Source organism: Cinclus cinclus, chromosome 6 (genome assembly GCF_963662255.1).
Source record: "Cinclus cinclus chromosome 6, bCinCin1.1, whole genome shotgun sequence".
Lineage (NCBI taxonomy): Eukaryota > Metazoa > Chordata > Aves > Passeriformes > Cinclidae > Cinclus > Cinclus cinclus.
In genome coordinates, this window is record NC_085051.1 from 4,930,409 (window position 1) to 4,947,306 (window position 16,898).

The following is a 16,898-nucleotide window of genomic DNA, read 5'->3' on the forward strand; positions in this document are numbered from 1 at the left end:
CTAGAGGCAAGATTCTCTGCTTATATTTGTATATGAATTTTCCTCAGAATTGTAACCACAGATCTGGTGATTATTTTCATTGTTGGTATTATTCTTGGAGGTGTAATCTGTTCTGGTTTTATTTGCAGCAACTTTAGGCAATTTTTTCTCAAAGTCCACCTGAAAAAAAAGAAAGAAAATACCCTTGCAGGTTGAAGCCTGTATTCACTGCCTTTTCCTTAGATTAAAGGAAAATTGTTAAAACGATTTAAAAAGCGCAAGAAGAAAGGTGTTCACTCTGTATGCCTTTTTAATGAGCTACAAAACCTTCAGACACCTGGAGAATTGCTGTCCCTCTTGCTGTGGAGGAGGTGGAGGTGGAAAGGAGCAGCTCAGATGCTGATGAGTGCAGCCCTGTCTGATTGTTACTCTCTGGTGCTGCTCCGGAGGGCAGAAGCCTCAGAGGCTCTGATGGTGGCCATGGCAGCAGCAAGACAGCTTCATGAGCACGAGTTCTAAAGTTTTTTTTCTCTTAAGTTTAGTGGAAGGTGGTGGCTTGCTGAACTGTCTAGTGTATAAAGGGCAGTTTTGTCCCTACTTGGCTGCTGGAGCAGGGAGGGCAGGGTGAGGGGGTTCAGACCCTTTTTCATGTGCTCCTGGCTTTCCTGAGAGCTGTTTGTTCTTGGAGAGCCTGAGTCCTCATATTTGATGGAAATGGGAAAAATTGGTAGCCTACTACTGGCCAGGGTTTGGCTGATCTCATTTCCAGTCTATGGTGCTTATGCAGCATCCCTTTCATAAGTTCAGACCCGACTGTTGAAAGCTGATTAGTTCTCTGCTCAGCACTTGCCATCATGTAGGCACATCCATGTGTTCCCACTGCTGCTGGGCCACAGCAGGGCCAAGCTGATGGGTTTAGCTACTCACCTCCAGGCTGTCGTGCTGCACACCACACCAGAGGAATATTTTGAGTCTTTTGGACCAAAAGCAAAACAGGTTGCAGACTGGCTTAATTAACACTGGTGGGATGTCTTCTCCTTTACTAGGTCCTGCAAAAAGAAAGTAAGTGCATCTATGGATAGTTGGGTACGAGCCTTGGGAGCCTCCGATCATGAGGTGGGGGAGTAGGATCAGAGCCCACTGCCCTCTTCTGAGTCTGTGTCTTAAGTCACCTACTGGACTTTTTAAAAGCTTTTTTAACAGCTGAGTCAGCTTCTGCAAAAGCATGTTTGTATGTACACGTACACATACGCGTACACATACACATACACATGCATGTATCTTTAGAACACCAACCTGTTATAAAGCTTATCAAGAGCCCTGTGATGGCACAGCCCAGGCAGCCAATGGCACTGAGGTACAGGTAGGACAGCGAGTACCAGGTGTCTGCCAGCAAAGGCCTGTGAAGAGGTGACAAAAGCAGCTACTGATAAGCAAGAGCTGTGTTTAAGTTGTTGGCTGACTGTGCAAAACTTGGCAAAACATTACTTAATTGGTAACAATAGGAAAAGTACCTCTCTGGAGCCACCATGGGAGCTGGTGTTACCAGTGCCTTGGTGCTGTTAGCCAGTGTGCAGTTGAGGGTAGACAGATGCAGAGGGATGGACTTTGTTGGTGGTGTAGGGTAAATGAAAGAGCCGGTACCAGCCCAAAAAGCCAAGCTGATCCCAGCTAAGAGGCCTCCAAGAGCACCCTTGGAAAGTATAGAAAGATAGTGTTAAAGCTGCTATGTGGAAAGTGCTTTTCTGCCAATGTGAATTAGGCAGGGGTAGGTAATGATGGGTTACGGGGTAAATAAATTCTGTTCTCTCTCAATTAAGGTATAAAACATGGTGTTTTAGTGCCCTCTGTTTGTAAAAGTTGAAGCAGAAGTGTGATTAAAGGTGCAGTACAGATTTTGGTTTTACTTCTGCTAACCTTGATGGGAATCCTCATGGGGCAATATGGAATAAGCTTATGTTGTGTTTTGAGTGAAAGAATGAAGGCAAAGCTTTTGAAATCATTCTGTGCATCCAAAGTCTGGTGCAAGTATTGAATAATTTTTTCTTCTTAATGAAACTCAGAACCAAAAAAAAAAAAAAATTTAAGAAAACTCATGTGAATATAATCACCAATTATTCCACAGTTGGGTAGACTTAAATTCAGCAGGATAAATATAGGCAGGGAAAAGGAATATATAAATAGATCTTAGATCCCTCAGGCACTAAATCTGAAAAGCAGCTCAAAAACCCAAACAATTTTCAAAAGGGAGTTTTAACCAAAAAACACTGGGAGATTTTTCTTTTAGATAAGGATTTTTGTTTTCTTACCTTCCAGTTAGCACAGGGAAACACAATTCCCAGGGTAAATAATCCCAGCATTGGCCCCCCACACATCCCGTGGATGGAGAGGGAAGCCTGTGGGTGCAGAGGAGAAAGAGGAGTTCAGGGCAGCAGCTGAGAGGAAGCATGCCCAATTCTGATTTTGGTCTGTAATTTTAAGTGGGAAAATGGTGAGGGGGAAGGGGTAAGTAGTGATTTCAGGGCCCAGTTAAAGAGAGAATCATGCTCAGTATTGTTTCCTAGGTGCGAGTCAATAGTGAAGGAGTTAGGGGATTTTTTTTTTTTTCCCTACTTATTCCTCTCAGCAAAATGTCCACAGAATTGTTTCAGGTAATCTAGCAGCCATCAGAGCTGGCAGCATTATTTGCTCAGTTCATTTTCTGTTCGTTCCTATTCTATTAATTGCATTTTGGAAGCAAGAAATACCTGCACAACTCCTCCCAGCAGCGATGCTGCTGCAGCCATCGAAGTGCACAGGATGCCATATAATATACCTGGGAAAGATAAGGTAGCAAGGTTCTCAGTGCTGGTGGGGATGGCTTCCAGCTCAGTAGTGTCTGAGATGACCATGCAGCATGGAGGAATTTGCACTTCTTAGTGGATGTTTAGAGCAGAGCATTACACGCCCAGCGGTGTCTTGTGTGAAGTCTCATTGGATTTTTGGTTGATTGATATTTCTTACAACGTAGAACAATAGCAATTAAATTAATTTAGAAGTTATACCTCGTGTGGAAATGTTTCTGTTGCCTTTAAATATCACCTTTAAGTTAATCTAATAAATTAGTTGAAAAATTATAAAACAGCATGGCTTTCTTCCCTTGACACCAGTTTTAACTTCATGGTAGGTGAAATTCTACATGCAGGCAGTCTTGAGTAAAGCCAACCAAAACCTCTATGCTAGCACACCTTGGTTTCCAATATAAGAATTATCTTTCTAGGTCCAGAGTGAAAAAACTAAGTAGTAAGCAGAAAAACAAGAATGGAGAAGACTAGAAGCAGTTACAGAAATTTAAAAAAATACTGATTTGGCTCTTTCATTATATTTATGAGCTTTAACAGAATTCTTACAGTATTATTAAGGTATTCATAAAAGGGTTATGATCTTACTGCAATATTTGTAACAAATAACCTAAAAATTAAAATAATGTTTGATGCTTGATATGTTAATGACATTTTGTGGTTTTTTTACTTTTTTGTTTTCATGCTTTTTCTCTGAAAAGCATAATAACCTGCTTATGCAGTAATGTAAGTTTGAATAAAAATTACTTACTGTATTATTCTAAATAAATACTACTATAGAGTAATGTGGTGATAACTACATTAATATTCTTTCTGTGTTATGATGAGTGTTTTCCAATATTTTCAGTAGACCAAACTTTTCCAATGATTTTGAGTAGTGGTTGTTAATGCTAGTGTGTATTTTTTTCTCTGCCATATGATGCTGATACTTAATGCTACTGAAGCATCACCTTGATGTTCACCTTGAGGGTTTATAAAGTGTTACATTCCTGTGCAGGTTTCCAAAGTACAGATGTTTCTGGGGGAGTGTCTCTATGCAGTGCCCTTTGCTGCTAAAGAAATGAGTCTCATCTGGAGTACCCACATAAACCTTTGCTGATCCACGTGCTCTCAGAGAGATTTGGGAAACCTTTCTTGATCAAGTCTTCAAAGGTAACAGTTGCTAAAGCATTGATGCTGGCAGCTACCGTGCTGTAGAAAGGGAGAAGAATGGTAAGTGAATAGGAAGCAATACAATCTGAAATCAAATTGTATGTATAAAGAAATGCTTCCTCCTTTTCAGCACTAATGCTCTTCAAGAACTATAGAGATAGGATTCATAGTATTTTTCATATGTGCTAATTTAACTGGGGAGGTTTCTGCTACTTCTGCAATTGCTGGGGGCTCTGCTTTGTGCTGACATGGAACAAGATAGAAATATATCCTAACTGACCCTTCAGTTTACAAGTTTGTAAAGACCTTAAGTATAGACAGATTCCAGAATTAAAACTTTACTCCCTTACCTATTGAAAGATGTGCATTCACCACTACTGCCACCCTGGTCCTCCAACTCTTTTAGCTAGGTGAGTGAGACTATCTTTGGTGAATACACTTCAGATAGATTTGCTGAAAACATTTATACCCCTGACTGTGATATTGTGGCAGTTAAGTAAAGGCAATTTCACTGTGAGCAGCCTCCAAGAGTATTTTGGGAAGTTAAACTCAGTTTTTCTATACTTTGTATTGATAATATTATTCCAAAATGTATTTGGGATAAAAAGATACTGCAGATGTGGAGTTAGACTTTATCATAAACATAATCATAGGATAATTTAGGTTGGAAAAAATCTCTAAAATCACTAAGACCAACACCTTTACCCAGCATGGTCAAGTCCACCACTAAACCAAGTCCCTAAGTGCCACATCCACATGTCTTTTAAATACCTCCAGGTGTTTAAAACATAATTCAACAAAGAACTACTGTTCCTAGAATGATCTAAGAAAAACAGCCAGGGTTTTCTCAGGGTTTCATATTTTGACCTCATTCTGGATCCTCAAGAAATTATCATAAAGTGCTAAGAAGCCAATTCAGATTCACAAACCTTAGTGTTCCACTGAATGCACAGGCAACAAACAGTCCTGGGACTCCTGGCATCGAAGAAAAAATGTCCATAACATAGTATGGCATGAGCTGGGACAGGAGGAGCACAAGAGCAACACAAAAAATTAATTAACAGTTTCCTAGGTAATGGGAGAGAAGTATTTTATGCTTATGAGCATGTTGCTAAATTCTGGTGTTTTCCCAAATAACATGGTTTCAGATTTTGAGCAAAGGGTGTATCTTTTGGAAAAAATCCTCAATTGAATTAGTACTGCAGGAGTGCCAGAACAGGTATTATTGTAGCCCTGATCTGGCACCCACCTTAGTCCCTGAGTGCTGAAAGGACATAGAGCATTGCACAAAATTAAACTGCCCTGACATGTGCTATATCTAAGCCCAAAGCAGCTCCTAATCATTGTAATGGACATCTGTACCTGATCAGGAGCTGAAATGAAAGCAGCAGTCCAAGGGTCACAACTCTTGTAATGAGAGTACATCACCAAGCCACAAAACACTGCACACACTAGGACTGTCCAAAGTCCCAATAAATTCACGTAAAGTGCCCTAGAGCAAAAGAGAGAAACTGTTTAATGGAAGATAAATAAGAAAGTTGTTACGAGATACTTATTCTGAACTTTTTGGGAGATTCCTAAATCCCAACTGGTTATATAATTCAAACTGGTATAATTTAAACCAAGATTAAAAAATAAAGGAAAAGGGAGAGTACACCATCCTTATGCTATAGGGCAAAGATAAAATTTCCAAGAAACTACATAGAGTTGGAAGAGTCAAGTAACCTCTATGCAAAATGGGCTGCATTCAGTGCTGGATCTGTTATTCCTGTCCCTTGTAAGAACAGATTTTTTCCTGTTGGGAAATACTGATGCTATCCTCCCTTTAGAGCACATAGAATATTATTTCCAGTGTTACTATGCAAAGTAACAGTCTTGGTTGTTTTTCACTATTCCATGAAATGCATGCTGGTGACAGCATCTGCTAGGAAGATTGTGTGGCTGTGGGTCAGCAATCCTGCAGGTTCTGAGAGCTGCCATATTTTATAGAGCTCACACTCTGTTTAGACATCACCTTGTGCAAGACCTATTGCTGAGACCAGTTCAGAGTGTGCTACACACAGACGTTAACCCAACTTGTTACTAGTGATGTTTCACTGGTGTGACTTCTAAATGTTTTTCACTGAATTTTCTAAAGGATAAATTCATATAGACAGTCATGACCTTCAGAAAAATTAATATGTTTTACAGGCAGCAAAAAAGCTAATTGTTGGAAAAAGGAAAAAATTATCACCATTATTCTTTAACCACATGTGCGAGCAATTGGACCTAAGTGTGTGAAAAAAACCTGATTATTTAGTAGAAAATATCTAGCTATGCACATACTACTGCTGAAGTTGAGGCTGGTAGCAAGCTGGAGACCTGTATGTCTATATTGTGAAGATTCACTTTGTTCTTCATTGATTCTGATTATTCTAATGCAGAAGAATTTTAAGAAATTATTAAGATTAATTTTACTTAGGTAATACCTTGTACTGTAATGCCCCACTAAATCAATAATAACTTTTAATCCAGTATAACATAAACACAGTTCCAATAGATACATTTTTACTGTAAGGTTGTAGGTAGCCCAACTTCTGTGCTGGCATCTTTGCCATACTTTCCTTCTAAGGATTAGTTTATCAGCCTGATCATAAATTGATAAGCTGCAAAAGATAGATCTTTCTTTTTCCTCTGCATATACTTAAGTCATTTTGAGCCAGAGGTAGTAAGAGTGTCAGAGTAAAATTAATTTACTACTACCTAACGGGATCCCAATATTTATTTGGTATTGCTGACAAACTTAGTGTAATTCTTGATTGATTGCAGGAAAAGGTTAATGAGAGGTAGCTTACAGTTTAGCATGCTTTTCTGATTTGCAGGAAATGCATCTCTGTATTGTGGACTGATTGACTCCATAGAGTCCTAGCCATGTAAATGTTCCCCCAATAACTATTGTCCAGAAGGTATGTCGTCTCAAAGGATCAACATCAAAGCTAGAAGAAAGAAAGAAGCAATTTAGTTTTTTATTTAAACGTATTTTTCTCAGCAAGAGGTAGGTGATTTTTTCAGAACTATCTGTCATGTCTTACCATCTGAATCAAAACTTCTGCATTGGTAATACTGTTTTCCAGAACAGACAACATCTGATGTGTTCAGGTTTGGAAAGTTTTTCTTTTTTACTTTTATATCAGAACACACTGTTTTCAAGTCAGGATAAACAAATATCATTCAGACCTAGTCAGAGGATCACTTAATTGAGATAAATCAAATTTATAAGGGTGCTTATGCTCAGACATCAGACCCATGTCATATTGCAGCAGACCTGCAAGCCATCCTGCCTGGGACCCTCTCTTCTGTAAGGAACAAGATTGCTTACCAAACTCTAAAAAAAATCCAGTAAACTTTTAAAAACACATCATTATGATGTAACTTCCTTTACAAGAAATTGCTTCAGCTGCTGTGTTATCTTTTGTACAACAAAATTCTGTTAATCAGCAAATCTAACTGGTCCAAGTATATCTTTCTGTCTCAAATGTGTCATCTTTGCAGTTCTCCATATCTTGGTTGGGACAGAGATAACATTTGACCTTGCTGCTGGATTCTGTCACTGACTTGCTTTGATTAACCAACAAATGCCCCAAACAGCGAAAGGAAGATCAGATTTCTATCCCAGTGCACTGGTGCACTAGTGCTAGCTGCTGTGGTGAGTGCAAATAACTTAGTGTCAGTTTTATTAATAGAAAATTAAAGATACAATTAGCCACTGAGTTCAGCCCAGTTGACTAGAACATGGTGCTAACTGCATCAAGGTTTCATGTTTTATCCCTGTATGGGCTGTTTACTTAAGAGCTGACCTTGTTGATCCTTGTGGATCCCTTCCTGCTCAGAATATTCTGTGTATGAAATTGGAAAGAATAATTGGGTTCTATTTGTAGCAACGTAAGGAAGAATGGCAAATCTCCCTTTCAGTTCAGCAGATCTTTGATTTCTTGAAAGAGTTAAGCTTTTCTAAAGGTCAAATGCATTGCCAATAGCTGAAGAGATGAGGAATGGACTTCTCTGAGTCACCAAGGTTGTTTAATAATAAGTCTGTGTATTTTTGGCTTACTGAGGGTATGGTTTCTAAACATTAACTATACAAAAAGGAATGGTTTGCATCATTTGCTTCTTACTCAAATATGTTTAGCCGAGATCCTTCATGGGCATCTTCCCAGACTTTGATCAATCCACCATTCAGACTAGTTCCTCGAATCAAAACTGTCATGAAGCCAGCCACCATAACAATCATTTGAAATGCATCCGTCCAGACAACAGCTTTTAATCCTCCCTAAAACAAAGAGAAACTGTATACCCCCAGTCTCCTGTTGCTCAAGTACTGAAAAATGTTGAAAGACTGCTTATTTTTTAAAACTCTTGACCTGTATGTAAAGCACCTAGCAAATCGGGGCTCTTAATTCGCCCACAAAGGCAGGTTGGAAGATTTCACTGCCTAAATAGTTTGTCCATAGGCACAGGAGAATATCTGACTTTCAGTTAAATGCTTTGTTTCTGCCTCCTTTATATGCATTTGAAGAACATATCATGGTGTGGAACAAAAGCTTAAGGAGTTTTGGCCTGTTCCTGAATCTCATAGGACTCCATACATTCTCAGAGCCCAGTGGTCCACAACGAGCCCAACACAGAAAAAATGCTCTGGAAAGTTTGCCACAGCTACTTTCATATTTGATCATATCAGTACTAGACCACATGGTAAGTGTTTTCAACAAGAGTGGAGTGATATATTGAAAAAAAAAAAAAATCAGTGGCAATGAGAATGGCATTTAGTTTGCATCCTGAGCCCCAGGGCTTCACTGCAAATATCTATACAATATATCTGGTTTGGAATTTGGTGTCTCATGTTGCTTCCACTCAAAAGTAAATCTCTCTGACCTGTTGATTGTCCTTCCTAGGTTTTAGCGTTTTGTTTTTGAGCAAAATTTTCATTAGAGTGTTCTTCGGCCTTTAATTTGTAGAAGGTAAGAATCATCTTCTCAAAAGATGAGAGGGGAAGCATATTGCCTCCTTGTCTAGACTCTGTCTCAAGGTGTCTGGTTCAAACATGGAGACATACAGCAGAGCATTAGAGAGGATTTTTCCCCTCCAAATAGACTTCCATATAACACAGAGTGTAGAAGAAACTTTTCTCTATGTTCTCCACAGGAGTCATCCTTCTCTGATGGTCTTTCGTGTTTAAAGGATGGTCAGATTAACCATCTATGTTCCAGCTGTTCAGATATGCCTGGTTACATACCAGAGTGCAATAGAAAGTGCAGACAATTCCTGTTGCAGCTACAGAGCCCCAGAGATCAAATCCAGTGACTGTGAAACCAATAAAAACAAAAGTGTTAGTGAAATGGATGTAAGTCATCTGGAAGATAGCAGAAGAGCTGCAATCCTTTAGCTTTAGAAGGATAGGAGTAACTATTAATTTTAATCTTTTGTATCTATTAGGAGCTTTGCTGGATTGCTCAAGTTTTGTACAACACTGTTTTGCCTTGTTGTTTTGTTTTAAATTGAAATTAACTAACTTTCAAGCAAAATTAACCCTTAAGAATACTTGCATAAAGCAAAAAATGTCATTCTGAGGGGACAGAGCTTTATAAGCAATACTTCTGTTCTTAGTCCAGAACTTTGTCTTGAGAAATCAAGTTCTTCAGAGATTCCCAAAAATCCTAAGACAAAAAACCCCCAAACCCTAAGTAAATTCCATTGCCTGCATCTAAGAATGATTTAATGCTTACATGTGCTTCATTAAAACAACTTTCTGTGTTCATTTTGCTTTGGAAAGTTTCATGGAATTCAGCTGCATGACAGAGGAAGAAAATTTGGTGCTCTCTGAGCAATGAGATCAAACAGACTGAATGTCACTCGGATAATGAACAATGAAAAGAGCCTCACAATCTCTTTCCAATCAGTTTTGGTGAAATCAGGATTATGGCCATGATTATTCCTTGTGCCCTATGACAGTAAAATTACAAATCCCATCTATGGTAATGGATGCTCTGTGCCTAGTTTGCAAATATTAATTGAAGAAGTCTGGAGAACAGACAGCAGAACAGCATTCACCTCTGGCAATGGGGAAAAGAGTTATGCCCATGGAAATGTGAATACAAGAGACAGGGATGGGGGGAATCAAAGTACATAGTATGGTCTTGGATCATCAGCTTGTACTGTGAACTTTGTCAGGATGTTGGGAAATTGTTTGCTTCAAATCTCTTCAGGTGGTTTTGAGTGGAAAGGAGAGCAGAAGAGCAACCACGAGGTTCCTGCTAATGTTTGGGTGTGAGTGGACCCTGGGGAGTCAGAAATACAGAGTTACAAGGTGAAGGCATAAACCTTCTTAAAGAACCTTTGAGGAGGGTTGGCTTTTTGTCTTTATCTATTTTTGTTACTTCATTTACTCAAGCAATCCCTCTGGTATTTGGGGTAGCAGTGTAGTGCAACATAAGAACTCACCTTGGTTGAGTGCCAGTGATGGAGCATAGACCACTATTCCTGTGTAAAGGATCTGAAGGAGAAAAATTATGTATTTGAATGCTCAGTGATAAAACTTGTATTTAGAGTAGGGCTCCGAGCAAAATAGGGGTTTCTTTAGATCAGCTTGTATTGTATATAGCTTTCTGTTTCAGCCCTTAAAAATTAAGATCTTGTGTTTAATTCCTTTCTGAGGGAAGGACCCGTATCTGTCTTTGTATTACTTATTTCTCTACTGCTAAGACAAATAGATGAAAAAATATCCTCATGAAATAGAAAAAAGGGTATCTCCAGAAAACATAAATAGTGATACAGAAATAAAGTTGCATTGAACTTAGAAATTAAATTTTCATTTTTCCATTCAATCCCTTTCGAAGTAAGTGACTCAATACCCTTTACATGTAGGGTCTGAGAGATCAAAGTTTCAAAGTCAATAAGCATTCAGTTCTATTGCCAAATGTTTGGGAATTATTAAAACTGAATTAATGCAGAAGGAAATGTCTCCTAATCTCCCATCAAATCCCATCTTCCCATTAAGTACACAACTGATGTAACCTTTCAAGATGGTCACAGCAGTGACCATCACGGGACTGCTGCTACCAGAGCATCTGCCCAGGATACGTTGTGCAACAGTTTTCAAATAGGATAATTCACCTCAGTGTCATAAATGGGTAACTAAACACACCCAGTAAAGCTTGACCAGCTTCTCAAGAAAGACAGAATCCACTTGTTTGGGAAGAGAGAGGCTTCAAGTGAACATAATGAGACCAAGAATGTGCTATGAGAGTACAGCACAACGTCCGAGTGTTAAAGGTAACTAAAATGGCATTCTTAATACTTAACAGGAAAAAGTTAGGGAAGTTAGACAGTTAAAAATACAATAATACTTTCTTTTTTTAGCATTCATAGCTCAAGTGAAATAAACAAAGACAAAAAAGAGTGCTCATTAAAACATCTCATTATAAAAAATGTGCTGTGTGAGACTAGTCTGTGAAAATCAATGTTGCGTGAAATTAGAATTAAAAAAAGAGTCAGTGTTATCTTACCGTCTGTAGGATGTAAATCAGTGTTGCAGCAAGACGGACAATCTTGTTAAATCTTAACTCCAAATACTAGGAAAAAATGTAATCTCAGTAAAGTGCACATGTAGCATGTGTGACACAGATGTTACCCTTGTGTTTGCCCTAAGGAACACCTTATCATGGAAGTAAACTTACTGGCAGCTGGCACTGCTGTTACGAGTAGTTAACGAGAAAAGCAGGATTGTCATTAGACATAATCACCCTTGAGAAATATTCTCATCTGTACCATGTACTTGAAGTTCTAGACTGGGTTGCATAACCAATACCTGATTTGTACCAGGAATAACTGGAAGATCCCAGGACCTACAAAGATATTTAGACTCCAAATGAAAATACATTCCAACTATACAATGAGGAAACTTGAGCTCATCTCTAGCAGAAATGGCATCAACTCCAGTAGTGACAAAGGTGGAGATGGAGCAAATGGTGAAGCAGCAACATGGAGTTTCCTAGTGCATGAGCTAAGCTGGCTTTCCCACTTGCTCTGTCTCTGTTTAAAGATAAATCTGCACATCACCAATACGGAGAGGCAAGAAGGGGGGTCTTATGGACTTCCAGGTTTGAGGATGTAGAGAGGTATTGCCACCTTCAAAAGACCTGCAGGGGTGAGCAGCTCCAAATTCCCAGGTTTTAAGGCTGAATCACCACCTGGAGTCTCTGCAGAGTCTCTCTGCCCCATGCAGCCTCCATGCAGGGAGGGTCTTCTTGGGCCACAGTCCCAAGCACTCCCCAGCAGACACAGGCATGGGCTGTACAAGTTTTCTCTCTTCTACAAGTCTCTAGGCTGTGCACTTTGTACTGCCAAAAAGTCCCTTTTCTTCATTTTGCCCATACTGGTCTTGTGTTTCTTGCATAATAAACCCCGCAGTCTGCCATATAAATGCATAGCCAGTTTATGTAACCTGACCTATTTCTAAATATAATTCATGAAGCAAAAAGTCATCTTTCCAGCGTGCTTGAAGGGTCTCTCTGTCTACAATAACACTTTTAGTGGTTCAGATGACAAAAGTAATTAATTCTCTGATATTGGATCAAAACCTACTAGAAAATGCAACTACTTGCAGCAGTGGTCAAATTTACTCTTCACTGACCTGAAAATATTTCCAAATACCCAGGCAGATCTGTTTGACCAATGCTCTTCCTTGGTTTTGGGCTCAGTGAGCACGAGCAGCCTTTCTGTTACCAGAAAGTTCCTTATGAGCTAAGCCAGTTTCATCATCCAATTCTTGCTTAAACTTAATTCTTGAAACTACCCACAGAGAGGAGCAACCAAACATGCAGGTATTGACTAAAGTGAGTAAGGGGCCATTCCAAATGGTCAGTAACTGCCCTGAGGATATGAAGATTATAAGGCTTTCTACTCAACTATATTAAGAAGGAAAAAAATGTGTTCCAGGGAAAATGCAAGGCAAAAACTCTACAAAATTCAGAAGTCATTAATTTCATTTCCTAGAGAATACTTGAAATCATTCTCCAGCCACAATTTTTTTCCTCTTTCTTTTTTTTATTTTTCTGAACAGGCCTGCCACCTTCTTTCTCTTCCTCCCATCTCAGCTGTCTAGCTATGGTAACTTGGCCAAAATTATCATATTTAGACTAAGTTTGAATTGGACAGTATTGAATGCTGTTCTTAAAGTCTGCCTCTCTAAACTAGAGCAGAATACTCAACGGAGCAGAAGCATTTGGATATACTTAAATATTTTCTAACTGCAACTTAATTTGGTTCTGTGTGTTAACCCATATCCTGTCTGTGCAATATGGTGCATAAAAGGAGCTCTGACCCTTTTGATTTCAACTTATGCTATATAATAACTAATTTCAATAATGCAAATTATTTCTAAAAATAATTAGTATATCAATATATTTGTTCTGTAAAACACTTCAGAAAGCTTTCTGTCAAAGACTTTTCTCTAAAAAATATATGCATGATACTTAGTTATGCTAGAATAGTGCCTTTATATTTTATGATTTTGACTTACCTCATAAGTGCTTGTGATGCCAGATCTATAAAAAACAGGTAGAAAAAGTTCAGCAGTAAAAATTATGACAAGTGTATACGAAAGAAAGAAGAGCACAAAGGATGCTCCATAGCGATAAACTTCGGAGGGTGTCCCCAGGACAGTTACTGCTGACATGAAGCTTGATGTAAGAGAAAAAGCTATGGGTCCACATGTCATCTGCTTACCACCTACCAAAAATTCCTTTGAAGTTTTCTTTTTCCTCTCTTTAACTGCAAAAAAGACTCCAATGCTGGCAGAGATTAAAAATAGTGCTGCAAAAACAACATAGTCCCAAGTCACGAATTGTTTTACTTCTGGAGCTACGAAGTTTGGCATTGCACCAATTGTATAATTCTCTGATGGAAGATTCTGGTTTACTATATGTCTGGTGCTCTGGCCAGATTAACTCTGTTGACAGCAAAGCTGAAGCTTATCTGCAGCTCAGCAATGACAAACAATAAACTGAAAGACTGTTCAACCAGAAGGCTTTTTGTAATCCAGTTCAGTTCTAAAGAGTTAAAGAAAAGGTAGCTGAGGATGAGATAAGGAGGAATGCACTTAGACCCTAGTACTGTGGGTGCTTCTGCCAGGCAAGCTGAAATAAGGGACTTAGCTGTGAAATCTGTAGTACAATCCCTTTTTATCTGTGATGTGTAAATTTAAGGTTAAACATTGGCTTGGCACATTGACTTGATCCAACTCTTTTCTAACATCTCAGCATTTCTTAATAATAAAATGAGAGCAATAGAGAAAAAAAAATAAAGAAGAGATAAAGGAATGAAAGCCCAGTGTACAAACCTGTCGTCATACTGGTGAGTTTATTTTCAGATAAGCAATTTCTTCACAATGTTAAAAACTGATCTTGAATGCCAGCAAAAGGCTTTACAGTTTTCCTTTCACATGCTAAGTGTGGTCCTTGGTAGAATCCCTGGAATGGAAGGGTTTAATGGTTAAAACTAATTATGGTGCTTCCCCCCACCACCTGTAGTCCATCCTTTTCACAGGTGTGTTTGGAAACCCAAGGGACCTCCAGATGAATGGAAGTGTGATTTGTGCTGCACTGTCTGAGGATGAATTTCAGTTAGAAACTAATTTTTAACTGATATCTACAAAAGACAGCATAACTTCTATGGATTTGCGTGAGAAATTACTTATTTTATTTAACCATATACGACTTTGCTGGATTTACAGGACTAAGGAATAATATTAAACCAGATTAAACAGCAACATTTATCTTAACTCTGTCTTTGGCATAATTTTGTAAATTCAATTATTAGGTTTTCCTTTCATATTTTTGCTTTAAATAATTGAATATTCATTTTATCTTCACTAATGCCATAACAATAAATTTTCAAAAGAATCAGGAAATCGCTTTTCATCCTGAAGGATTAACTTGTACAGGGAGGTAGTGTGTGTAGTCACACCCCTGAAGGAAGGGTGGAGGGTACATTGAGAGGAAAATGAAAAAAGGAAAGAATTTACATAACCTGGGAGAGCTTTCAGTAGCAAAAGTCGTTTTCTTCAGCTTTGTCTTGGTTAAGATCTTGGATCTCTACATCTTGTTCTTGAGTCATCAGTAAATAGAGGTAGTCTTGCTTTGTCAGTAGCAACTTAGTATGTGTCCAGGGCTGAAGTCTTGCCTGCTCCCACTCATTGCTTCAGAGAAGGACTTCTTCTGTCCATGTGTGCAGTAGAGATTGTGCAATTTTATAGCTGATGTTGGTGAGACTGAGTGTGAAAGGGGGAAATGAAAGTCCCCTTTTATTTCTAAATGTAAACTGAAAAAGACAAACGAAAAACCCAAACCAATATGCAAAGATACTTTAAAGGTAATGCTGCAATATAGAGAAAACACTTCTAATCCACATAAGTTAAAAATATGAAGCACAGGTTTGGGATCTATGACCCTTCCCTCTATGAAAGCCAGGATATGGATAGAGCAGTTGCCATAGCACACCATTATGTGCTGTAACCTGTGGGTGGTGAGATGGAGGAACCAACTGAGAAAGCAATGAACCGCTTTGCATTATGTGGATCAGTCAAAATGAGTCAGTATAGGCAGCATTCTGAGAGTTTTCATTCAACTGTATCCAAGTATACAACCATCACTAGTTAATATTGCTCTTTAGTACAGACCAAATGCCTTAAAAGTATTATACTCTCAAAAAAAAAAAAAACAACCAAAACCCAAAGCCAAGTATTCCTCTGCTTTGAGAGAGTTTTTTTGCTTTCCCCCCTCCCCCCCTTTTTTTTTCTCAACTCCCCTTGTAGGTATGGATATGGATATTTTCTGCATGTTTTGTTTCATACCTACAGGGTCTTATTAATTAATAACTCTGGCAATGGTAAAAGCTATGCTGTTACAACAGGGAGTTTCTGGGGTCAGCCACCAACCCAGTCTGGCAGAAGGTTAATTTAATGGTTTTTGTATGCAGCTTGTAGGGCTGACCAGAAAAAAACATAGATATCATATATCATCGAGTGAATTCACAAAAAGATGCAAAACCCTACAGCTGAGTGTACTTGAGGGTATTCTTAAATTTGAGTTGCTGAACTTCGTTACGTAAATAAGACACCATAATGTTGAGAGGGTGGAGAACTGTTTATGAAGCCTGGGATAAAAAAATGAAAATATAAAGCAAATGCAAAAATAATCATTTCAGTTAGAAGGTTTCTCTCCTAGTCATGTTACCAAAGAAACTGTAAGTGGAAGATCTTTGTAATATCCATTATAGGAAAATAAGTGTAGTGTAAAAAATTCCTACTGGCATAAATATAAGCCTGCAGTATATTTTTAAATTATTTATGATTTTCTTAGCAGAAAAGAGGGTATTTTTGGATGATAGTGTTTTACATAAAGTAGGAAAAAACTAATGTAATAGCAAACTGAAAATCAAGATAAGAAATGTAAATCTGTGTGTTTATCATGTCAAAGTCTTCTGACACATTTTCAGCATTGTGGGGTTGTTCAGAATAACCACTTAGGCTAAATCTCACAAAGAAAAAAGAATATAACTTAGAAATACAATTTCTGGAGAAAAAATATTTTTAAAGAGTATGGAAACACTTGTTATTCTGTCATGATATCATTCTGTATGTGGGAACAATTGGTATTTTTATTTAGCTGAAATAATAAGATCTTTTTAGAAATTAATTTATGCAAACTCTTGTGAAACTTATTTTCAGCCAGGCTAATCCAAGGAAGAACCTTCACTTTTTGAAGATTCAATACCTCTTTCAATATCTGAACAAGAATCTGACAAGAAATTCCAAGCTGAGTGTTTCACTTTTCCACTTCAGGCTGTATGCATCTGAGGTTCTATTTCAGGCCTCATTTCAACATCTGAAAA

The 16,898-nt window shown here is 38.3% G+C and overlaps 1 protein-coding gene across 1 annotated transcript; it reads right to left on the reverse strand.

The window, feature by feature from the left end:
• SLC5A12 (solute carrier family 5 member 12) lies at nt 1-13,884 on the reverse strand. The gene is made up of 15 exons (XM_062494626.1): nt 13,528-13,884; nt 11,513-11,578; nt 10,449-10,500; nt 9,244-9,311; nt 8,126-8,280; nt 6,806-6,946; nt 5,334-5,463; nt 4,901-4,989; nt 3,904-4,010; nt 2,727-2,794; nt 2,289-2,375; nt 1,494-1,672; nt 1,276-1,379; nt 907-1,028; nt 1-159 (listed from the first exon to the last, which is right to left on the reverse strand). Exons 1-15 carry the CDS (start codon nt 13,882-13,884, stop codon nt 1-3), a joined length of 1,884 nt encoding a protein of 627 aa, XP_062350610.1.
• Between the last annotated feature and the right edge of the window lie 3,014 nt (nt 13,885-16,898).